At 37.5% G+C, this 26,647-nt stretch overlaps 1 protein-coding gene across 1 annotated transcript in view; it reads left to right on the top strand.

The window, feature by feature from the left end:
- The first annotated feature begins 11,809 nt into the window (after positions 1-11,809).
- The window catches only part of Nxph2 (neurexophilin 2), a 108,161-nt gene continuing 93,323 nt past the window's right edge, over positions 11,810-26,647 (top strand). The window contains exon 1 of the mRNA XM_058585370.1: positions 11,810-12,434. Within this exon, the coding sequence (XP_058441353.1) occupies positions 12,384-12,434 (51 nt within the window). The 5' untranslated portion in view covers positions 11,810-12,383. The remainder of the gene's footprint in view (positions 12,435-26,647) is intronic.

Here is a 26,647-nt window from a genome sequence, read left to right on the forward strand (position 1 = left end):
TAATATTTGGTAATCTCTACACAATGCATATTTATAACACATCATCACACTGAACATCTTGCAGTCCTAATTTGCCAATTCAACATCATAAAATAAAAAGAAATAAGATGGATTCTGCTGCTACCATCCAGCGTGGGCAACTGAACCAATTCATGTGAATTTGGGGTGACACAAAATACAACACAGACATAAAATACCTTTATATAAGCTTCGGCTCCCGAACTCAGGCTCCCACAAGGGGGGGCAAGAGAAAGTCATGTCAGGCTGATGAGAGAGAGGGAGCTCAGGTTCTGGAGTTGATTTTTATTGGGGGATGCTGTTTCTTAGAACATTCAATGCCCAAAAAAGGGCATTGGTTAGGATTACAAAGGAACAGGTGAATGTAACTCAACCCTACCAGGTAATGCCTACTCCTGGAGCTATGTCTCATTATCTGACCAGAAGTAAAGCCCCAGTTATTGCGGGGCTCAATAATTGTTCAGTATCTCTTGCTCAGGACTTAAGGGCATGTATTTCTAGAGCAGCTCCTGACAATGGATTTAAATAGAAATAAAGGATGTATCAGGATTTTGGAAGAGGTGAATGGGCGAATTAATGGGTATAAGAATGCCAAGCTGTGTTGGAAGGGCAGTGATTTGCTTTAGCTGGAGATGAGAACCCAGGTTGAGAAGCTATAAAAATTGTGTGTGTGTGTGTGTGTGTGTGTATTTTTTTCCCCTGCCATGGTGCTGGGAATTGAACCCAGGGTTTTGTGCATGCTAGGCAAGCACTCTACCAACTAAGCTATATCTCTAGACCTCTCACATCATATTTTAAGAAATGAAATTAATAGCTGCAAATTATCATATACCTCTTTTAAGCAAAATATGTGTTATCTTGGATCTTTCAAAGAGCTTTTAGATACAACATCTGAAACACAGTCCATTAAAGAAAATATTGATTAATTTGGCCTTCAAATTCTTAAACTTTTGTTTCATAAAGCTTCTGTAAAGAAAATGAGCATATAAACTACTGAGAAGATTTGTACCAAAGAATAACGAAAAAGATATAAACACTCTGAAAACTTAATAATATGAAAACAAATACCACAATAAAAATAATCAAAATGCTTTAATAAATATTTTTTCAAATAAAATACATGGATGGCAAATGAGTTGCTCAACATCATTAGTATTTGAGGAAATGCAAATAGAACACAATGGGATGCCAACTTTCATGTTAAAATGATTTAAAATTTTATTCAAACTTCAAATTGGCAAAAAATAATTATATACATTTTTTGGGGGGGTACAACATGATGTTTTGAATGTGGAATGGCTCAAAGAAGTTAATTAACATATGCACTATTTCACCTACCATTTTTGTGATGAGAATATTTTAAATTGCTAATAGCTATAATAAATTAATTTATGCATTTTTTAATTTACTCATTTATTTTGCAGTGCCAGGCTCAGGCCTCACAAATGAGCTCAGGCCTCATAAATGGTAGGCAGGTACTCTACCATTGAGCTATACCCCAAGCCTGATTTAAAATTTTTCAAATCACACAATTTCTAATGTGAGGATATAGAATAACTGGAACTCTCCCACACAGCTGAGAAAAATTTAAAATAGTATAGACACTCTGGAAAACCATTTGTTAGCTTTCTTGAATGTTGGGCATATACTCTGCACATGATGAAATTATCCCATTACTAGATATTCACCCAAATGAACTGACAAATATATATTTGTACCACTCTATTTATAATTGCCAAAAACTAGAATAAATTTCCAGGTCTCCTAGCATAAGAGAATAGATGAACAATCAGCAAAACACGGAATATCTGTAAAATGTAATTCAGGAGATACTAATTCGTGCAACACTGTAGACTGGGGGAAAAGGCATATTGCCAAGTGAAAGAAATCATATCTTAAAGACTAATTATTTTAACATTCAGGAAAAGGGAGACTATTGAAATGAGAAAGAAATCAGTGGTTGCCAGATTTTTTGTTTGTGGGGATGGGCTAATTCCAAAGGGATGGTATAAGAAAACTGGGAGGGAATTAAAACACTTCTTTCTGTATGATACATATCTGTATGCATTTGCCAAAACTCATGACATTGAACACAATGAAGGTGAATTATACCATACACAAAAAACTGTACCATATTGATTTTAATGTTCTGAAATCATAAATATGGTTATTATAATTAAGGCATAAAAAAATCTGAAGAGCTGGTTTTTGTTTACCAGACAAAGTTCAAGTCAAGTCACATTGCTCCCCTTACTTTTCCCATGATCAATGCAGAGACCAAAGTTTAGACATAATTGATTTGATCCATGCCCCTCTTAATTTCTCCCCTATGCAGGAAGACATGGCTCCTATGTGGTTCTTTTATGCTCCTCAAAATATATTTTGGATCACATAAGCCTCAAAAGAGACTCAAAAAACTTCAAGAAAAATAACTAAGGATTTAAATTGTCATTGAATAAATCAGTCTCTTCAACTTTGTTTTGTCTGTTTCTCAAACTTATTTGAACTCAGGATTTTTCTTTCATGTAAATATTTTAACTTTCTTTAGAACTTGTTTCATAAAATAGTACACTTTGAGAAATACAGATGGTGGGATACACTTTTGCTCATCAGATAATATAAGAATAGTTTGGAATCAGAAAAAAAATTGAGATCTTAAGGAATTGGAGAGGTTCTTATTAATTTTTGTACTGCCTATATAAAGACCATTTACGAAACCTATTTATATATGGGTAACTCTTAAAAAACCACAGTCTACACATTTCAGTCCCAGAGATGGGCCACAATCTAAAGAACCCAATTCTTGTGCCCAAAGGTAATTTTAAATTAATTCAAGTTCTTAATTTTCTTGTATACCATGAAAGGGATATATAGTCTATACAATAGTTTTTGGACACCCCCTATTTTCCTTTCCACTGCCTTTAGCTAAAGCTACCTCAACTTCTTTCATCTTAATGACTCTGCAAAGCTCCTACAACCCTCACTACCTTTTATCTTTTGGTCCTGTTTCTTTACCCCTTCACACTTCAATTACCACCTCTGAAATCCAAGAAGTCTGATAAGGTAGGACTTCTCTTAGGGAGGAAATGAGGCAGAAACAACTGCAGGTCCAGGCAGAATCCTCTTTAGCAGGGAGAGGAGTAGACACTCAGAAACCAGTCACTGGTTAGGAATTCTATTACAAACCAGGAAGGAGCATATTTCTTCTAGAAGAAAGCATTAAAGCTCCACACCTGAGTCAATTGACATTAAGGAGAATGAGGGACTTGATCATTCTGAACAATTATAAACTGTAAATAAAAGAGAAGATAACACTTGGAGAGTATGTCAGTCAAGGTTCAATTAGGCAAGCAGGGCTATTGATCAACCAGGGATTGTTGGTAGGAAATAGACTCTATACAACTATTGGAGTAGAAGAGGAAGAATCAGAAGTAGGTGTCAAAGCATTAGAGAAGGCACCAGTTGGTCTTGCTGAAGCACCAGAGCAGGTGAAAAGTTGGAACTGTCAGAATATTCTGAGATGCCATGTGGGGTCCACAGAATAATCAAGGGCATGTGTTGCGTATATCTATCCACCACCTTCAATGATCTGCCACCCAGAGTCTAGGACTGAGCCCTGGCAGCTATTGGCATCAGGACCATTGTAGGAAGAACTAGATGACATGGAAGAGAGTGAGGACAGGATGCAACCACAGGGCCCACTGTGTCCAGCTGTTACCATTGTTACCTGAGAAGATTATGAAGGAATGCTGCTGCCGAGTTTCTGCATTCTAGATCGAATATAAGGCAAGTTCCTCATTGGCTTTCTCTAACCTAGGTCTATACATGGAAAAAGATGCAACTCTAAGCTCGATGGATTGATTATATAGAACAACCCATCATAGTATTATTTCTGAAAAGAAAATAACCAAATCTCCTTCCTGATTGAAAACAACATTCAAAAGATTCACATTTAACCAATTTGGGGTGGGGGGGGGCGGGATTCTAGGCAGTGATAAGGACTGTACCAGATTCTCTCTGGCCATTCTCTTTCTCACATGTGCACACACCCACACACCTTCTCGAGCAGCCTCATACCACTTGCTATTTGTTCTCATTTCTTCTGGTCACAATGAAAAACAAATGATGAGGAGTTCAGAGAGATCTGATGAAATGAAAACAGCAGTATGGTTGAAAGACAGATAGGGTAATGAGTGGGAGAAAAAAATTCCAGAGTTTCTTGATGCAATTTCCTACCATGTGGGACCCAAGCCGCCTTTGGCAAATTACTCAATTTCTCTATTCCTGAGCTTTGTCATGGCAAATTTCAGATAATACCTACCTCATAAGGTTGTTGTAATAATCATATGTCAACGTATATGCACAACACCTGAGGTGAGAAAAAATAGAAAGCTCAATCTAGGAACAATAAAAAATAAGTACTACTAATAAAAAGTAGGTATGAACTGGTAGAATAACTCTAAATGACTGAATAAACAATTTCAGATCACTGAGTTAAAGGTATAGGCAGCATATTAAGCACTTAAAAATTTAGACAGGACATTTTACTTCCCTCTATATTGTTTAATCTACATGCTGCATAAAGATCCTGTTAATTACACCTTCATAATCTAGGTTTTTTACCTAAGTTAATGTCCACTCGTTGGGCCCTTCTTTTTATTACTGCCCAATAATCAATAGCATCTCTTGCCCTTTTCTCTTCCTTTACAACTAGTTGTCCTAAATAGGACAATCTTTCAATTTGCTACTATAAGCAAGATCTACTGCTATTTGTGTCTGCCACAACTTTGGCTTTGGCTCTCAACACATGCTGTTTTGCACTCCCTTCTGACATGCTCTTCTCTGTAAATTTGATTAAAGCATAATGTACTTCTCTGGATAACATAAAGGCACTTGAGGAGAGAGTAGAGTTTCGTTAGCATACATGGGATGAATTTTAACTCACAACTTAATATTTTTGTTTCAAATATTCTGTTCAGTGCTACTGGTATTGGCAGGTGCTTTTTACCTGAATTAACTGGAAAGGATTTTTGTAACTTTTCTTCTCTATTTGGACACATGCAGAAATAAGATTATGTATTGATTAGATATAGGTAAGCTCATTTTATAATAATGGCTTACTTCTACCTGTTTATTATTCAGCAAAGTGCAAATCAGATTTAAGCTATTCGGAGTGAAGCATTTCAAGGACAAATAGACACCTGCTTGTCTATCACGTTTCACCTATATTACAAGTTGTTTGATTCCTAATCAAAGGATCCACTGAACTAGAAGACAATGAACAACCTCTAGAAGTGATATCATCCTAGAAAGAAGGTCTTGAATGTGCTAAAACATTTGGCCCTTGCCCAAACTTATTCTTAAAAGAGCCATGACCATTTGCCAGCTATTCACTCTTTATGAGGCAGTGCCTCATTTGGCCAGTAGATAGCACTAAAGATATTCCAATAAGTGGAGAGAAGGCATTTGGTGCAATTATTACTCTGGCAGGGAAACATTAGACAAACTCATTTTAGATCAGCAAAGGAAGAAAATAGAAACCCCCAGATATTTAGAAATTGGAATTTTTTAAAACCGAATGCTAGTTGACACTTGTACTTTATCATGATAGGAAAATTAGCCTACTTGTTTCCTAACACAATTTCTCTATGAAGGTAGGGAGGTAGCACACGTTTGACATAAACTGAAAAAAAACATGAAAGCAGCACTTGAATGGTAATGCTGAGATCCAGAGAGATCACAAAGAAGAAAATGCCAGTAGCATTTCACAGAAAGAATGAAGAAGGCTCCATAAGCAACACCTTGTAGTACTCATTGATCCTGCCAAAGGGCATAGTTATAAAGTAATGTGTATTTCACAATGCAGTGTTTTATCAACTAAAAGCCTGGTTGTAAACAAAAGATGGATCCTGATAACCTAAAGCAGGGAAATAGGACCCCCAAACCCCAAGCAGTAGCTACTATGTTTTGACAAGTGGAGATGTCCTGGAGTTTAAGGAATAATTCCACTTTCCTTTCCAGGTAAGAAGTAGTTAAAAGATCTGCTTATGTGATTTTGAACCATAGTCCACATGCAGAAATGTCAGGTCATCTACGCCAGCAAGAGCAGGTTTGTATTTAAAAAGGTGATGAGTATTAAGGTGCAGTCCAGGCAGATACAGAAAGCTTAGGTATGAGAAGTCAGAAGTCAAGAATCAATCAAGGATCTCTCAAATTAAAACTGGAGGCACGTGAGCAAGGAAAGACTATGTTAAGGGGAAATGGCACCTGAAAGAAATTCATGATAAAACTAAAGAAATAACTTCAAATTCCTTCTGTAGAAAATTGGTGGTGATGGAAAAACCAACTCTTATATAAATTAGGAGATAGATTTTCCTTCTCCATTCTCCAGGAGCAACTTTTCAGCTTTCTGAATCTTCTGCCCTAGCTTACTGCAATAAACACACTCCAGATGGCCAGCTCTGAGTTTGATCAGTAATCTTTAAATTTAGCCTCAAATTGCATAAAAGTACCTTCAACGTTTGACCTCAATTCATGTAAGCCACTAAATTCCTTTCTGCTGTGGTTGTTTGTGTTTAGGCACTTGCAACCAAAAGTGCCTCATTAGTACATGGTGAGAAATCATAGGCAGAGGTGGTGAGGGTAGAGGTTCACTCCAGTCTCTTTTCATCCCAGGTAACAGTCTTGCCTCTTCTAGGTACTCTACATATTCTCAAATCAGGAAGTTTCCACTTGATTAGCTAGGAAAGAATTTTATGAATGTGCTTTTCCTTTCATAATCACTGTAGCAGAGGAAGTAGGCACTCCACAGCTCCATGCCATCCCACAGAGTAAGCCTAGTATAGTTTGAGAGCCACTGACCCTGAGGGTTAACCTTGATCTACTATACCTGGCTATGTGACCTTGGAAATATCTCTTTCCTTCTCCTGGCCTAAATTTCTTCTTGTATAACCTGAGCAAGATATTACAATTCTATGTGTCTAGGACTCTGTATACCTGCCTTGTCTCCATACATGAAGCAACATCCAGAGCAGTTTAAGTGATGACATACATTATATTTGATGTCCAGCTAGAAAAGGTGACTGTTCAGTTAACTAATCATGCGTGCATGGACAGCGCATAGGAACACATGTGGAAAGATAGTGAAAGTGTAAAAAAATGACCAACTTGGTAGAGATGTAATATTAGCATTCAGGAAGAAGGTCTCTCCTGCCTTGTCAGTCCTGAGTGATGTGCTCTTGACCCAGCTGCCCTCTCATCACAGGACCTACTGGGATCCTGCCTGTCTCTCTTCCCCTGTAGCCTCTTCTCTGCGACTGACAGTGGTGTCAACCACTAACACACTCCTGTGACTTCCTTCCAACATCCAGGAAAAGAGAGAAGACGCAGTGTTGTAGTCACTAAAACTGGGGAGAAAAATAGTTTCACTACAGCTGAAAACTTCGATTTGTATTGGAACACCAAATATATAATGCTATGAAACTATACAAATCCTCCAGCCATGCCCTAATATCTCTAAAGAAAATAGCCAGCTCTGTCCTGAGAAGGTCCTATAGAACCAAGAATAGGTCCTAATGATATTCTGTTAAAGCTTCAGTGTATTCCAACAGTTCTTCCCCAATTCTATTTGCGAAGGAAGGAGGAAAGAAGGCAAGGAGGCAGTAAAGGAGGCAATGATAATAATAACAACAACAACAACAACAAGCTCCTGGTAGAATAGTAGTTTTCAACCATGGTTGTATTTTGAAATCTCCTGGGTGAAAAATATCACTGTTCCAGCTCATGCACAGAGATGTTTAAGGTGCCCAGTGATTCCATTGTGCAATCAGGCTTGAGATGTAATGCAATATATTATATTTTGTTAAATATTGACCCAAGAATATTCCATTGCTCAAGAAGAGTGGGACTCAAAAGGATTTTAGTTGTTAAGAATTGCTACTGAAAAGCCCACCAGCCTCTTATTGCTGAAGTCTAAGAGGCTGGAAGACTCCCTTTGTATTTTCTCTATTCTTTGGGGAAGTACTGCCTTGCTCTCCAATCCTGAATCCCACTTCTCTGAGGGCTGCACAGTGGCCCTATGCGCCTTGTCATCCTCCTTCCTGCTCACCTTTCTAAAATTATTACTGGATCAATGCTTCAGGCTCAGTATAGTGGGAACTCTTTTCCTGATAGAAATATACATTCTGTGGCTTTTAGCGTCCATAGATCATTCCCACATCTCTTATTAGCTAGAGGTTCATTCGTTCACTACATCAAAACTTTTATAACTGCTGGCAAGTTGAAAAATACCTGAGGCAGAGTGATGAATTGGAAAAAGTAGTGCGCTGAGAATCTTAGAACCTTGAATCCAGTTACATATTTGCTCGTGCCTCTTTAGGTGACCTGAAGCGATTCACATAACCTTTCAAGCCTCTGTTTCCTTAAATGTGAAGTGGGAAAGTTGGATAATATCTCATTTCGGTTGCAACTCTGAAATGCCACACTGAATCCTCTTTTCCTATCCACCTTCTGGTAATGATGCTAATGATCATTAAATGGTAAGAAAGTAACTAGAGGGAAAAAAAAAGCACAAGAAAAAAGCTAATGGTCCAGATAAGCCCCAAGTTGACAAAACTGCTCTGCAAGCATTGAACATATCCCTACAAGTTGCATTTTTAAAGACTACCATGGGATCATGTGATAGTAAAATTCAGTAGTTGCTAGCTTCTGCCACTGGTTTATATGAGAAGATCATTCTTCCTCCCTCACACTATGAAAATCACCCTTGCAGAATAAAAAGGCAATGATCTGATTCTATAGTTAAGTTGACCAAAGAGGGAGAAAGCTTTTAAAATTTTTAATTTTTTTTAAAAAGCTTTTAAAATTTCTCTCTAATCTGCTAGGAAAGTTTTAAAATATTCAAACCCCAAGTTCAGTTCACTGTTCCTTTACAAAGCTCTTGCACCCACGTCTTTCCACTCCTTTCCTTCCAACTACCATGACCTTCTCCTCATGCCACCTCCTCCTCAAGACATCCTGCATTCTACCACTGCATATATCTTTATGCCTCTTGATGTATGACTTGTCTACTCCAAAAATGTTTTAAGACTCCTTATTTCCTGAAGATTAAGTCTAGACTGTTTAACTTGGCATTCCCAGATCTCTGTAGTCTAGCCCATAAACCTATCTTTCCCCTCATGGTTCCTCAACACGTTTCTTATCCAGTCAGCCTGCTTTTTGTCCACCCATCTTTCAGCTATGCCAACTGAAATTCCTCTACTCTGCTTTTGCTCATGCTGTCCCCCCTCTATGGAACTGCCTTCCTGTTTCCCCCAACATAGACCAGTCTTGGTCATTTGTGGAAGCTGAGCCAACTAGCATTTTATCTCTTCCACAAAGCGCTCCTGCTGCCCTATGATGATCAATGATCTTCTCTTCCTCCCTCTGTTCCAGGCAGCTCTTACATATTCCTGTATTGTCTACTGTATTTTATTGCATTTTTCCTGGTTAGACCACATGATTCTAGAGGACAGAAATGTCTATCAAATGCTTCTACCTATCTTTCTGCCTCCCTCCATCCTTCCCTCTTTTGTTTTTTAATACTTCCTTCCTGTTCCTTTCATTTTCCTGTCATTTGTACAGTAGATTTTAGGCAATCTAGAAAGTGATCAGTACTCACTATCAAATAAATAAATAAATAAATAAATAAAACCCAAAAACCCAGCAATACAGACTTAAACCAGTGAGATCCTCTGTATTTCTCTTTTACACAACCTGACCACTAAGATGCACAATGCACAAATTCTCTTGTGACCCTTAAATTTCAGCTTGGAATTCCACCTCCCTCAGTATGTTGGTTTGTGAGAAGACTTAGTGTTGCAAGAACACATATCCAAATTTAGGTTCCAATTTTACATTTTAATGTATAAGTTTTCCTAAAAGCACAGAAATGATCTAAGAAATATGAATAATTTGAAAGATAAGAGTGCAGTATTCCAGTATTCCATTCCTCTTAATTACCTATTTTGATGTGTTTAATCATGCATTCCTCATTTAGAGAGTTGGTGATAACAGAATTGCAAACTACTAAATTGAGAAGGGATCTTATTTTCTGGATTTACAGATGAATCATCTGTGGCTCAGGCACAGATATTTAATCTAAGTAAGGTACCTCATCTTGCAAAGTTGTTTGGGCCTCCTTCCCATTTGAAGGGTACTTTTCAGAAGGAGGTTCCTCTATCTTTACCAAATACTTTCTTTTAAGTCCTTTTGTTTCCTAAAGTTCTCTGTAAATAAAATGAAACCCAGAGTTGGGCAAGAAATTCAACCAATAAAGACCTCTTTCAATTTTTGGAGTATCATACTTGTGATTCTAAGACAGACTAATTTTCTAGAAGAGGTAGAACTAAGCCTTGGTTTTTTAAAAAAAAAATGTTGTGGGTGAGCTATCGATTTAGATATTTAAACAGTGATTTTGTTTATTTTTTGATTCGGTTCCAAGGAAGAGTCTAAAACTCAGCAGAAGTGCTATAAAGATGGTGTATCCTTTGCCATAGGATACTAGAACCCTCAAGTCAGGTTTGGCAGGGGCTGGGAAGCATACATGGCCCTTATTTGCCGCAATCCCTCCATTCAGGGAAGGAGTTGTACTGGAGGGATAACCCGTTAGGAGCTTGGGGACAATACACTTACCAAATCACAATGGGATCCCAGAGCACTCTTGAATGACCTCCCTCCCTTCCCTCTGCACAATGTCAGCACACACTGTGAAAGGATGAGTAGGATTTTCCCTACTTAAATCAATCCTCCTGCCTACTTCAAGTATATTTCTGGACCAAACCCCTTCATTTTTATTCTGGAATTTAAAAAAAAAAAGAGAGAGAACTTTTTTTGGGGGGCGGGGGTGTCTTCAGAGTACAAACCAAACTATTCTTTTTGTTTTATTTTTTAAAACTTGGAAACAATCGCAATTGTACTTTTCTGCCTAACATGTTTTCTGTTAGGGCCGGGTGTCTCTAGATGTAAAGGCTAGCGTTGCCTTGCGTTTTCTGTTGAAGCAGCAGCCTAGACTCTCATCCCTGGAGAAGTGAATTTACCTCCCGGAACTTAGGTTTTCCATCTGTTCAATAACGGGGTTGATGGATGGCGGCTCAATTCTCAGCCATCGCAAACGTTGTGGGAGGCTGCGAGCCCCATTGCCTTTGACTGATCCACTGGAATGTCCAGCACAAGATAGTTAAAGGTTAAGGATCTCTCCAATGGAGAGTTGTTAACACAGAGGTCGAAGCACAGGGTCAAGGTTTGCAGACTTGCTGGGCCTCGAAAATTCTTCTCTCCAAGATCTTCGGAGTGGGAAGCTGCAGCGTCCTCTCACCTCTATTCTGCTCCTCCTGAGCCCTGGCAAAAGGGACCCGCAGCGCGTCTCTGCCGGTCCCGATCACTCAGCTCTCTATACCTTCCCAAACCACAGTAAGCTGGAACCGCTACACCTAGCTCTGTTTTTCACTGCCCTGCCACTACAACTCCTGGAGGTCCCTCGAGGTCCGTATTACTTGCCAACCCCAGAAATCCTTCCAGCTGTGCCAGCAACACCTTGCACCTCTTGCCCACGGCTCTACGAGCGAAGCGCTGCTGCACAGTAGGGTACTCTGCTGGCGTCCGGAGCTCCAGTCCCACCTCCCCGCCCCAGTCTTTTCTGCTCAGAGCTCCACGCCCCGCCCCAGGACCCTGCCGTCGCTTTCTCGGACAAACTCCCTTGGTGCTTTCCCGGAGCTCTACTTCTAGCATCCACCCAGGAAGAACCATTCCTTCCCCCCACCCCCTCAGATTTCCCAGCCAAAGCAAAAGCCAGTCAGTGAGCAGGGTGCTTTGTACAGCCAAGGCACCCGGACTGGCCACTCTTCTGGGCGGGGACAGAAAGAGGCACCCGACCTCTCGGGGTGCACCCGGCTAGGCAGCCACCTGGCAGGGCCGGATCCTGAGAATAGCTTTCCGTTTGAACCTGGGACCAAGACTCCGGAGACGCTGCCTCTAGCCCTTGGGCACCCCCTGAGGTCACCCGGACCCCAACCAAGCGCGAGTACCGAGCGCGGCTGGAACTCCGCACAGCTTGCGGAAGCTCAGCGGCCCGACACGCTCTTTTCTGGCCCCCTCCTTGGAGGGGCGCGCGGGGGCCTGAAGAGGCACCTCCCGCCCGCCTGCCTACCCTCCCCTTTTTCCTCGCCCGCCCACCCGGCCTGCGCTGCGCGGCTCAGCGCTGCGCTCGGATTCCAGGAGGGAAGTGCGGCGCTCAGTCCCTGGCGTCCTCAGTCCTGCCCCCAGAAGTGGAGATGAGCGAGAGACAGGCGAGGGCGCGCAGCTCCTGAGACGCCGCGCTAGCCGGCACCATGCGCCTGAGGCCGCTGCCCCTCGTCGTGGTCCCGGGCTTACTGCAGCTGGTGAGTGCCCAGCCTGCTGCTCGGCTCTATGCGCTGGGGATGCGTTTCGGCGGGAAAATCACGCTGGTGACCGACTCTCAAGCGGAGCTTGGGGCTGCTTGAGAAATGGGGCTGGGGGAGCTTGCAATGAAAGAAGTTTTGGATTGCCTTAGGGCTTGAGGGGAAGAAATGGGGACTCGAATAGAGGGGACCTAAACGCGAATGAGGGGCTTAGCAAGGGTTGGGATTTGAGGGCTGGGATAAAGTAGGCAGAAAGTGGCCAGAAGGGAGGTGCTGGAGAAGAAAAAAGGTTTATTGATAAGGTCTGTAAGAGGGTGGGAGTCCATGGGTATGATGAGGATGGGTTGAAAGACCTTCCTGCATCCCAGAGATTGAGAGACTTGGCGGTTTTTATTTTCACGTGTTTGGCCCAAATGCCCTCAGACACTTCTTCCAAAACAGAGCATCATGTGTCCTATTTCATAGGGCTAGGTGGAGGCGCCTTGATGGGGGGAACTTATGCAAAAGACAGATTTTAGGGGGCAGCTTGAATTTCTCTTTATTTTCTGCCTGGCGCTGGGGACTGGGATGGGGTTTTTTGCCGGCTGGGAAAGCGAGATATAAATTTGGCGCCCAACTCTACGCAAGAAATCTTTAAATGGTCTTTTCTCAGAGACTTCTTTAACCTGGTCTGGGGATGTCGAGGAATTGGAAGGGTATTGAAAGGTGGCTCCGGATTTGCTAGCTACACTGGGCGACTATTCCTGTTAGGACTCTCTTGGATTTCGCTGAGACGCGTCACGCTCTCCTCCTCCCGATATATGGTCCTATACTATATACATGAATACGATATGTTTTGCTAGTTAATTTAAGATCGATCCAAAGTAAGACCTTCGGAAGCAACTTTTGAATAATATTGTAGAAATAGACTGCTTTGACTTGGCCCGACTCTTTGATGGATTTCTCCTGGTCACTTGGCACCAGTCTTGCTTGATCTGGTACTATTTAAAGAGCTTCTCCCAAAGCCACGGTTTCTTTGATCCTCATACTTAAATTTTACTCACTTAACTCTGGCTATTAAAACCAGATTAAATGACCCAAGAACATACAGAAAAACAATCACTTCTCTTTCCTTTTCCTTTTAGAGGGAAAATCAAATAACTTATGAAAGTTTCTCTGTGACATGTACAATATTGTACAGGCAGAGGCACTTTCCAAGTGTCAAGGGTGGAAGGGACTGTAAAAGGAGTAGAGACAACACCAAACAGTCTATGGTCCATTCTGTTACAACAGAGATTAACTTTACCTGCACAGTGTTAACTCAGACATTCTTCAGTGGCATCAAGGAGAAAATGCAGTGATATTCCTGAATGTCCTAGAATAAGCCCGCACATACTGGTTATTTACAATACAACATGTTAAAATAATTTTTACATCTAAAGCCCTATGCATCCAGAATATATGCCACATTAATCTTTAGTATTACTTGCTTTAAAAATTTTTTAATCTAAATTTCAATGAAAGGTGAGCCAACAAAGCAGCATTTGTAACGTGTAAGAAAAAGCCTGGGGGAGGGGGATCAGGTAATTATTGTAGGGTTATAGAATACCTTCAGAAACCTTAGTTCATTAATTTTGCATTCAGTGATTGTAGACTGTGTCTTTGCTCCATAACTGCTGTGTTAGATTCTTAAAAATGATGAAATATATTTGGGCATTTGTTGGGGAAAAGTTCTCCTATCAGCTACTATTTTGGAAATGTTAGATTCCTCCCCCCCACACACACACACTCAATAAGGACTAGGAAATGCATCTTAAAGGGATTATATACCCTCCTTAAGAACTAGATTCTAATATTACAGCACAGATTGATTGATTACTTTTTAAGGAAGCTTATGTCAAATTTTAATCCATTTTTGGATTGTGCTGGGGTTGTAATGTTTTTTTCCTGGAGCACTTTATCATGGTAAGTGAGGTGGGGAGCTGCAGCCCTGTGATAAGCACACAAGCCTTACACTGCCATCCTCTTGGACAATAAAAGGCTGTTTACATTCTCCACATTCTTAGAGCTGTTTCCAGCCTTGTAACACAAGGGGGTTAGGATGTGAAAGGAAAACAGAGTGGCTGAGCAGGGTAGATCTAAATTGTAACATTGCCCAATCCTACTATACCCCCACCCCAGTAAATATCAAAAAAGACAGATCATAATTTGTTCCTTTGGATGGTCATAGTTTTGTTCTGCCTTTCCCAGCTGATATTGAACTTGTTTTTTAAATCCTAAAAGCAAATGGATAATTTTTTTTTTTTTTTAGAATTGAAAACTAGTCTTTTTTAGTATTCTAGGAAACATAAGTAGTCAAAAGACCTGCTCTCTGCTATATAGATACTTTAAAACTTGTTGGAGGGGGAGGGGTGGACTTACATTCTTTTGTAAATTGGGTTTTAGTCTTCCATCTTCATTGGCAGCCTGAAGAAATATACTTTTTTAAAAAAATGCTAAATATTTTAAATAAGTATTGGATTTATTTAGACATCTTCAACATTTATTTACATGAAAATTGCCTGTTTCATCTGAAAGCAGTAACAGGGAGTTGGCCCCAAATAAGTCATCAACCACATTATACTGTTAGAACAACTAGTATGTTTTTACTTATTTTTCTGATATTTAGAACTTTTAAGTAAACAATAAACTGATAAATGTTGCGGGTGGCCTATGAAGAATGGGTGTATGCTCCCTGTCGTTGCTCAATTTTGCTGGCCTCTGTCCAGCCTTTTTAACAGATAGGTTGCTATACCTAATAAATGAGATGACTGGACACTTGCAAAATTTAGATACCCACCTTGAATGCATTATTTTTTTGATATTCTTATTCAGTAGCATTCTCTTTTTTTTTATTTGCTCTTTTTAGATAGGCATTACCGTAGAGTGTATTTTCACGTAGTATACATACATGGAATATAACTTATTCTAATTAGGATCTCCTTCTTGTGGTTGTATATCAGTAACATTCATTATAAAAATATTGGTAGTACATTATATCTTTTCTGACACCCAATTAAGAAAAATTATTTGGAATTAATATTGTTAAAAAATGAGTGTTGTTTCATGACATTATACTCTAGTATAATGACATTTGCTCTATGTTGAGATAAAATGTAGAAGTGATTTAAAACAGGTTTGTTGAACATTTCAACTAGTTTTTCTGTGATACAGTGCCAAATTTATAAATAAAAGCTAAAAGTGATGTAAATAAGCAAATTTTTAGAATACTATAAAATAAGAACCCTTGTGATGTAAGAAAGTATTATTTTAAGTTCATCTTGTTATGTATTTTTGTCTTACATAGATATATAAAGGATATTTATATTTATTTTAACAAAGTAATAATTTTAATATTTGTTTAGTGTGATATGCATATTTATTCCTTGTTTTATATTTAGCAGAAGTTATAACCCATAACCATCATTCATTCAAAAATCACAATTTCCTTCATGCAGTACTAATCTATAAACATCAAAACAGCATTTCCCAGGGTAGGATCAATAGTCATCTGTTGGCTAGATGACAATGCAGAGGAGAAAAAAAAAATACTTCCATATCATGGTTATGACTGAGAGATAGCTGGGCTTTAAAATTAATGAGCATCAATGTCTTAGAATTTTTAAAAATATTAATTAAGATTGGACAATTAAGTCCTTGGTTCCAGCCATCCATCTCTCAGTAAAAATTGAATTTTTCTTAGCCTATTCTGAGATTATGGTACCTGGTCCAGTTTAAATGCCTTTGACAGAAACTGACTCCTCTGGGGAACTTACATTGCTTGATAGATTTCCGAATTAAAAAAGAAAAGCTTTTTAAAATCTTCATTCTCTATTTTTTTCTGAATTTTCTTTTCTTTTTATTGTTTCCGTTTAGGGGTCAGAATGCTAAATAAGGTAGAAGTCTTTTTGAAAAACCTTTCAAGGTTTACATTGTCAGTTTAAAATGCATAGTTATTGCAAAGTGAATGAATTAAATGTTAATTTGTCATGTGCAACATGATGTTTTGAAGCATACATTTATAATATATTACCTATCTTTTATCTATTAAGGAGTTAATCGATGCATCTTGAATGGTTTAATCATTTAGTGGTAGCAATCAAAGGTGAATAAATGTGTCACAGGGTTGTGATTTTATAAAAGCTCTAGGATGTCTCCTACTGTTTACATATTCTGTAGACTCCTTTACCTGAAGCTTTGCTGGGTAAGATTTGAAAAAAAAGAATTATAACCACATACTGAAGTGCCTACAGTTAAGGCTGTGTCAGCGTTTCTGTGAAGAATCTCATTTCTATCTTAGCCATAAGCATTATTGCTGGTTAGAGGCTGGCATTTAATATCTTGATTTGGGAGTCAATTATTTTAAAGCTGCTTTAAAAAATTGGCTCAAATGATTCTGAGCACTCACCCATGAGAGGTTCCTCTCTAGGTATGCTTATAGTATGCAGGATGGTGATTTAGAAAACTAATTTCTGTATTATTGACTTAATGACTAAACTAACAGGCAGAATCCTATAGTTAAGACTTGCATATGATTATAACCTAAGTTGTAATAAAATTATTTTAGGTAATCTTTTTTCAATTAACCTATTTATTGTATCGTTGTGTGACTTTGTAACACTGTTTTATCAGAAGCCTTTCTTGTTGTGTCAGACTCAGGTACCCTAATCAGTGTTTTTATGAATCTTTATTTACTAACAATCTTTTAAATTTTGTATTACTAGTGATATGACCAGTGGTGTGGATGACAACTCTATTCTTTATTTGCAAGTTCTGCTCAATAAAAAAGTGATCTCAAGTAATTTACAGTATAGATTTTTTATATTATGCAAAAGATTCTAAGATTTAATTGACTGAAAATGTCTATTTTATGCTACTTTAATTTGTGAAACTCTAAATGTAGACCCGCAAAAAAACTGTTTGGTTCAATATGCTGTACAATTTGTATAATAAGGAATTCTGTTTCTTTATAGAACTACCATTAAAAATGAGTTTTATTATTTTAACCAGTGCTATAGGAAATATTTTTTTCCTTGTCAGATCATTCAAGAAGTTCAGATTGTCATCTTTAAAATTGCCATTTTTGGCAATCTTTCCTTTATTAGACATACAGATCTATGGTAAGAGAATTGGGACATTTTATAAACTCAAACCACCAGAATAATAATGCTTTACATATTCTTACCCACTTTTAAGTTTCTTTTATACAGGTTATCACCTTCTTTTCTCACAATAAGACTAGAAAATAGAAGGTATCTTAAATGTTTCCATTCTTGGAAAGAGCAATGACTATAGTATTAAAAAATATGAGTTCTATTTCTAAATAAATTGAACACTCAACAAATATTACTATCTGCTTTGACCTAGACTTTGCACTGAGACTACAGCAAGCAGTGAAGACACAACAGTAAACAAAATAGACCCAGTCCAAGTGTTTGAGTGTGATGTGTGGGCATGTATGCGTGGTTCAGGGAGATCACTTACCAGTCTCAGATCCCAAAAAACGAGATTAGTATTGATAAAGTATATGAAAAATTATTTCTAACATCTCTTTTTACAGATATATTATAATAGTTATTCTGGATTTTTCTTTTTATGAATTATATCTTTAGTTACTGTACAATTTAAAATATTTATTACACACAAGTATAATTGATTAAAATATATAGTTTACATAGGTTTTATGCTGTTAATCACATCATAAATGATATATATACTTAGAAGTAGATATAAAATACTTCGAGATTGATTAGGAAAATTTAAGCAAAGGGAATTGATGAGCATTTTTTCAAATCGTATAATCAAAATCAATACAATTTTAAATTAAAAGAGTGCATTAGGGGTTTTTCCCCTTTATACCTTTTAAAATTGTAAATCATAAACATCTAGTCATTGTTTGAATTTAAGTAAAAAGTAAATTGACTCTCAGTTAAACTCTAATTATTAAGTTAAGTAACATTACAGATTCTTTAACCAGAAGACTAACAAGTGGCTTTTGTATGCCTCAATATAGAGTACAGCCTATTTAAAGCAGAAATCCCTTTAATGCCAAATGTTTCAGGAAAAATTCATAAACTTTTGTTTTATTTTATTTTATTTATTTATTTTCTGAAATGCTGAGGATTAAACCCAAGGTATTGTACATATATGCTAGCCAAATAAAACCATAATATTAAAAAAAAAAAACCCTAGCATGTGACAACTGTCAAATAGGAAGAAACTTTCATAAACTTCGGAGATAATCCAAGTGAAACAGAAAGCCTAGTCCTGAGGTTCAGTCCAACTGTAAACAGCACAATGTCTTTCAAAATGAAACTTGACTTTGTGATTGTGCTGTTTTGGGAGCAGATAAATTGATTCAAAGACTATAAAAACACTTGCATATGTTTCTTTATGCAAGAATATGCAAGAATCAATTTGTTTTAAGTTGCATAGTGTGTATCTTTATCTGCTCAAAACAGTGACATAAGAAATCATGTAGATTTTATGAAGAAGATCCTACATATTCTTTTATATGGCTATTAATAATGCCTATGATTTCTGTTCCTGAATTCTGTTCCTCATCTGTATAGACTTACTTGGTGAAAGTGGTTGACACATATTTTGAATTGTTAATATATGTAGTATGTAAATAGAGACTGAAAGGAACCATTAAGCATTGTGTAGTAATGATAGCAATAATATGTATTAATAATGTTTTGCATTTGGATAGTCCAAACTGGAGATGACTGGGAGTGGGTTAAGGACTAGGGCCACAGAAATGGAAAGGGAGGTGACGTTTTCAAAGACATGTTTTCCATAGTCTTGAGTTTATATGTTGCTCCTATATTGATGACTTTGAGTTTCTATCCCATTGGTTAGATTCTAAACCATATCTCTGTAATTTACTATTCATTTTGACTTGGATATTGTACTACCAGCTCATGCTCAACATATCCAAAGCTAAACTCCTTTTCTGAACAAGTGCTTTTCAATATTCATGGATTCCATTCTTGAAGTCACCACATCTCTGTTTTTGACATCTGGGTCTTTGTACTACCGACAAGTGACTTGGTGTAAAGCGCTATATAGTTTATGAAATTCTTCCATGTATTTGATTCCATGGTCATCTTCACATCATCCCTGAAAGGTAAGAAGAGCAATAATTATATCCATTTTACAGCTGAAGAAACAAAAGCACCACAGATTTCAGAGACAGACTATAGCTGCATGAATGGTAGATTGAATTGTCCGCCCTGTCTAGCCCTTGGCTCATGGGAGCATCCATTTGTAGCAGACTATGGGATACATGATGAGTGCTGTCTTTCTCATTATTCATCATGGATTCCCAGAATGATGGACTTGAGGGGCATTTCTCTGAAATGCCCTTTTCTGCTCAGCAACAGCACTGAGCTCATTCCTATAAGGGATATTTTAACTTATATGCCACAGGTCAGATAAGTTAAACAGAATGTATACAGATTCTTGCAAGATGATGCTTAATCTATTTTGCATTTAACCTTATATAGTCTACTTGCCATATGTTAGCCTATACCCAGCTTTCATGTTAAATTGATAGCTAGTAAATGTGGCTCCAGACAGCATCAGCAGAGGATTTCAGAGTTGCCTTAAGTTCTCAAGACTTCTTCTATATCACTCCAGATAGGAAACATGAGAAGCAGACAGGGAACATGTAGGTTCAAAGGCTGCTTAATCCTGGTTTTCTAAGGAACATGAGGAAATGAGAAAAAACTGGTGGGTACTGGTGAACTCTAGTCAGTGTCCTTACTTATACAGAATTCAAGGGCATTATATAGAATTTTGTTTGGCTAGTAGCATACTACTATTGCTCTCTTTCTTACTTTTTATGAAATATGTATTTTGTTATAAAAGTAACATTATAGTGGGGTTGTTAGTCTTCATCCAGATCTGGGGATGGTCTTTGACAAAATGTAGTCAGAGCCACACATGCTGTTTACTTCTTCTGGAAAACTCTTCACTGATGATTTAATGTGCCGAACTGTGAGAAGCCCAGCTCCTTTGCCCAGCTCTGATGTGTAATGGGTACTCTGGTGTCCCTGCAAGAGCAGGCTGAAGCTACCCTCTGCAGGACTTTGTCTCAGATAACACACTTCCATGACTTTCTCATGGTCCTTCACCTGCCCCCAACCCTCCACTCTGCTTCCTTTCAGGCTTTCCTGGAAGCACTCCAGTTATAAATCACTTTCACTGAAATACTTGTATCAGTGAACACTTCAGGGGAACTTGACCTAAGATTTCTGTTTAAGATTTTTTGCAGTATTCAGACATTTTTATAGTACCATAGTCACCCCACCTGCTTTCTGCTACTTCGCAGCTCACACTCAGGAAGAATCACTATTTTTCGTATAATTTTTTTCAAGATATTATAGATATGTGTGCTTTTGTCATAATAATGTCATGTACAACATAGTGTTCTATAACATGCTTTTTAATGCAATGATGTGTTTTAATACTATGTAGAGCAACTTGTGTTTTTGCAAATTCATAGTATTTCATGGCCTGGATGCACCATAATATAGTCAGTCCTTAATTAATATTTTGATTGTTTTTAATTATATAATACATTTGTAAGTATATCTATACAATAAATTCCAAGAATTGAAGGTGCTGGCTTGATGTTGAGAATGTACAATTTGAATTTGTGTAGATATAATTTTTTTCCTAAATAATTATAGCAATACTACTCACAAGGTATATATGTTCCTGTATTCCTTCCAGAATATTGGTGGTTTTTATAAACATGCTGGTCTATTACAGGAAAACACTTCATTGTTTTAAAAGTCTCTAATATATTATTCATTAGGAATGTAAAGTGTTTTTATGTTTAATAACCACTTGTATTTTTTATTTCATGAATTTTCTTTTTAAATAATTCACCATTTTCAGTTGTCTTTTTGTTTGCAGCCTTTTAACTTTAATAATTTCTTTTTAATATTTTGCATAATTGGCCTTATTTTCTTTTTCCTAGATGTTTTATACATTATGGTACTGTTATGGATTTTTTAAAAAATATTTATTTTTTTTAATTATAGGTGGACACAATAACTTTATTTTATTTTATATGGTGCTGAGGATCGAACCCAGTGCCTCACACATGCCAGGCGAGCGCTCTGCCTCTGAGCCACAGCCCAGTCCATATTATGGATATTTTTTATGCCAACATTTTAAATTGACTTTTGCTGGAAGAAAACTATTTATTTTTGTATATTTATGCTTATATCTGTTCTATTTCTGAACTGGATTATTAGTTCTAATAATTTTTATTTGATTCTCCTGGATTTTGTCTAGACAATCATATCATCTGCAAATAATGTTTGGCTCTTCCTATGGAACATTATGTCTCATATTAAAATGTTCTTAGTATAATGGATAGAACCTTCAAAATATTTTCAATAAAACTGAAATTGGGGTTTTTTTTTACCTATTTCCAACTTTAATGAAAGATGTTAGTAAATATGAAAGTTGCTCTTATTTTCTGATAATCTATCAAGCTAAGAGTACCCTTTCATATCCACATTAAAATGAATTTATATCAAGACTAGAGGTTGATTTCAGATACCTTTTTTAGCATCCTTCTTAAATGTATATATTCTTAAATGTTTATTTTTTATTTATGAACAATTTTCCCAATATTAATCTGTTTTCTGAATTTTAATAGACTGATGATATTTCTGTTTTTACATTAGTACATTAGTGTTGCATTAGGAATGCAGAGTATATATTTATAAGTGAAATACAGCAAATGTGAAACATTTCAGGTTTTTGCATCAGGATTATGCTAGGATCATAATTAGAAAGACTTCCATTTTTTTCCCACTGAGTTTTGGAAAAAATTAAAATTAAAATTGTTTTCTCTTTGGACGTTTGTTGGTAATAATTGTAACACTTTTAAGCCTTTCTGCTTTGGCAGAGGAGTTTTTTTTTTATAAAACTTTTTCTTTTCTTTGTTACTACATATCCATAAATTTCTTCAATCTTTATTGAGTCCTTTTTATTAATTTTAAAATAAATTTATACAGAGTTTATTTATCCTCACATTTATTTAGCATGAAATTATATGTACTATTACTTAAATTTTTAAAAATGAACTCTATAATTGTGAATTTGAACACTATATTTCCTCCCAAGTTTGTATTAATCATTTTTGAACAATGAAAGATAAGGGACTGCCCTCATTCTGTCTCTGGGTCTGGCAATGTAGATAGAAGACTTCTGTGGCAAATTCCACAGGTAAGTTACTAAGTGGTCCAGGCTGGATTAAGTCTAGGGTAAGCGTGAGTGTCCAGAACCCACCTGCTTTCTTTCTGTGGAGGATGTTGCGGTACTCTGGTATTTGCCCTAGTGCCTCCCTCTCTCCCTCTTCCTGCTGCATTAAACCTGGTGGTGGGAAGGGGTTGCCATGAGGATAAGCCTCAGTTTCCTGACCAGGTGCCGTTTGCCTTTGCCTATGTTTGGTTTCAGGCTGGTCAGCACATTTGATTTTTCCACAATTCTGATTCACTCTTTTTTATGTCTTCCAGAGAGCCTCAAATTTTGTGGACTTTTTCAGCATCATTTTTTTTTCTCTCTTTTTAGTACCAGAATGCATTCATTCCTGTTTTCGCATTCCTAGTTCACATCTTTGGAATTTGGAGAGGAAGACAAAAGTAAAGGCATTCATTCAGCTTCCCTCATTGCAACTAGAAGTGTTATAGGCATTTTTGGCTTATCTTTCCTCATCCCTGTAATATCAATTCAGTCACAAAATCCCGTAAAACTTCTTTGTGAATCCCTCTATAAACTGTCTCTTCCTCTCCATTCTCTGCCATTTCATCCCTACCTCAACCTCCGAGCTGGTCTACCGTATTCCAACATGAGCCTTCTAAATTCATTGCACATATCACAGAATCATCTTCCTTAAATTCTCTTTTGATTTACTATGCCACTCCACTATTAAGAATGAGATTGTGATTCTCTCTTTTTAACACATTGAATCTAAATTCCTCTTCCTGGCTTTCTTAGCGTTAAGTCTCTCATCCAATATTCATCACATACTCTTAACCGCAGCTAAGCCTGTATCCTTAATGCTCCATGAATACTTCAGGATGGAGAGGAAAGCATAGGTTTTGGTGTCAGACTAACTTGAATTTTGGCACTTTCTCTGGCATCTTGGTCAAACTAATAAATCTAATCTCAGTTTCTTTCCTCATAAAATAATTGTAATTGCTGTCTCAAAGTGTTAATGATGGTTATATACAAAAGTGTAAAATAATTGTCATAGCATTAGCTGACCAAGTGTCCAATTTCCTTTCCACCTGTTCAGCTAAGCTTCTTTGTGTGCAAGCAATAAAACCTGACTCTAATGTAAGCAGAAAGCATTGCATTGAATAAGTTTCTAGCTCACAGGAAAGGTTGGAGAAACATACATGTCTAGAACAGAATCCAGGGCCTAGGTATCAGGAGATTGTCAAGTAGCTAAGATGATAAACAAATGCCAACCATTTACCCCTCCAGTCTTCTTTCATTTTATTTAAGAGGTCGTGGCCTGGTTGAGGGGGTGTGGTTGGGCTGGGTCATATGCTTTGATTTGAGAAGGTGGGGGTATTGATCTGATGAACAGCTCCACATCCTAAGGAATCAACACTGTGCTCCCATTAGAGAACTCGTGATCACTACTCCCACTGCAGAAGGAGCTCCAATAGAGAAAGACACAAATAACTACAGAGAAGACCCCTTCCAGCTTTCCAGAAGAATAAATATGGTCTTCCACTCATAAATGGACATAAAAATCCAGATTACCAGGCTCTTAAAAGAAATCTTCAGAGAGAGAATAAACAAGAAGCAAACAAAGCAAAGCCAGAGCGAGAGGGAGAACAAAATGCAACTTATTCTGGAAGAAACCAGTAACTCAAGAAACATTTTAACTTCAAAAATCCTCAAGCAGTCTTCTCTGAGAGTTAAGAAGGTATTATGCCCTGAACGAAAGCAGATTTCAATGAAGAAAGTCAACTGGGGAACAAGTAGTAGTTCTTAGAAATGAAATGCCTAAATGTCTACAATAAAAGACTGAAAAGAATAGGGATAAAGAACATGCTGCCGCACTGTAAAGTAGTGGAAATTCCCCATGACATGGAGCCAAAAGACCCAAATGGGAAATATGAGAGAAAAGATGAGACACAGAGGATAAGTACAGAAAGCCCAGCAAAGAACCCACAAAAAGATGACAGAGGAAATGAGGGGAAGGATGTAGTCACAAGAAAAAGCATTGAATAGGCTGACTTGAAAAATTCGGGAAATTTTTGCATTCAAATGATAAAATAGAAAATCCTAAGTGCTTTCAGAGAAACAAAATAGATTACTGTTACAAAACAAACACGTCTCATTAACCACACTGGATATTAGAAACAGTGGAATAATGCCATCAAAGTTGTAAGGGTGAAGAGACATTGAACTGACAGCCAGATTATCAATGAAGTATGAAGGAACCGGGGAGAGGAGAGAAAACCAGAGAAGGCAAAATAACATTTGGGGCTTGCAAAGATCTCAGAGGAGCTACTACGCTCTCCATGTAGAAGAGTCTTCAAAGAAATGCTTCAAAGCAAGAGAGGAGTACGGAACAAAGAGGTGATGTGAGTCAAGGTTGCAGTCAAGTCTTAGTATGACTCAGTTAGCCTTTGACTCTGGAAGGCATGGGGTTCCATTTCCTTCTGTGATGCAGGTGTGGTGGCTCTCTGGGGGCATTCCATTAAAATAATTCTCAAGTTCATTAAGGTCATTGTTAGGTTGCTGTGTTCAAACTGGATTTTTACACAAAGGTCTGATCTATTTAAATGTAGCTAAATGTAATATAATAAATATTGATGAGCTGCAAAAATATGGAGGTAAAAGGAATGTAAGAGGTGAATTTAAGTGTGCATACCAGTTTCCTTATCTTAAATAGTAAGATGTTAATAGAATTAAGAATAGGCACCATGTCTTAAAAGTTACCAAATGCCAGAAGAACTCAAAGTAACACAACCAAAAAGGAATTCAGTGTGTGAATTTGTTTTCTGTGTGCTTTTTGTTTCTTCTATAGTTTAAATAGTTTAGAAAATATATTTAAAATTAAAGATCTGAAAAAGGAATCTTGATCCTAAACTATAATTTTGTATTTTATTTTAGACCTCAAAAAAGTTATTTTTCTGAAGTACTTTTTGATAAATGCTTATAAATGAAAATTTCAAAATCTTAGCTGTCAGAGAGCTGTCCAGCAGAAGTGAAGACTTCTTGTAAGGTCAGGAGCTCTTCACAAGAGGAAAGACAGACACTGTAGTCATGCTGCAGGCAGGGTTTATCAAGCACCAGCGCTGCTGCCATTTGGGGCTTTGGGTGGAGTGGGGGAGGGCTATTCTGTGCATTGTAACCAGCATCCCTGGTCTCTAACCCATAGATGCCAGCAAGAGCTACTTCACTGTGGCAATCACACCTCTCCAGACATTGCTGCATGTGCCCTAGGGAGCAGAGAGCCCCAGTTGAGAATCTCTTGTGTAGATGCTTCCTGCCTATGTGAGAAGCTGGATCAAGTGACCTCTTTTGGAGAGGGAATCTGCACTTGGTATAGAACCTTTTGTTTTCAACACTTTTATTTTTCCAACTCGGGTAAATTTCCTTCCATTAATTCAGTTCAACCAATACTTTTGAGTGCCAGCTCTGTTAGGCTTTGTGCCCAGTGCACACATCTCTATTTGACATATTTTCCTTTTTAAGGGAAATAGATGATGAATGAACCCCTGATATTTCTCGCTCTGGACAAGCTTTCCTTCCCCACTAGAAATTGTCACACATGTTATTTTGCCTCAGGTGCAGATCTTACCAGTTGTTGGGGGCTGGCTCAGAAAGTTTTAGTGAAGCCTTCTAATTTCCATATTTTGAAATGCAGTAATGAGAGAAAAAAACTTTGTAGGAGACAGCAAATAAAACTGAAAATAGCAATTATAAACATTAGTTGGTTAATAAAATGTGAACTAAATCACTTGGAATGCATATTTGTTATAATTAAAATATAGTGGGATCATATTCTTTGAAGGGTTTATCATAAAATCAGGTTATATTTTGGATAACAAAACTGGAAGGCAATAGTTTTGAATGTAAAATTTGAGTCAGTGTATTTGAAAATTAAGTGTACCTCTTAGGAGCTAAATTTTACTTTCTTTTTT

The sequence above is a fragment of the Marmota monax genome, unplaced genomic scaffold, assembly GCF_021218885.2.
Source record: "Marmota monax isolate L192 unplaced genomic scaffold, Marmota_monax_Labrador192_F-V1.1 WCK01_AAM20220418_F8-fsc00034, whole genome shotgun sequence".
Classification (NCBI taxonomy): domain Eukaryota; kingdom Metazoa; phylum Chordata; class Mammalia; order Rodentia; family Sciuridae; genus Marmota; species Marmota monax.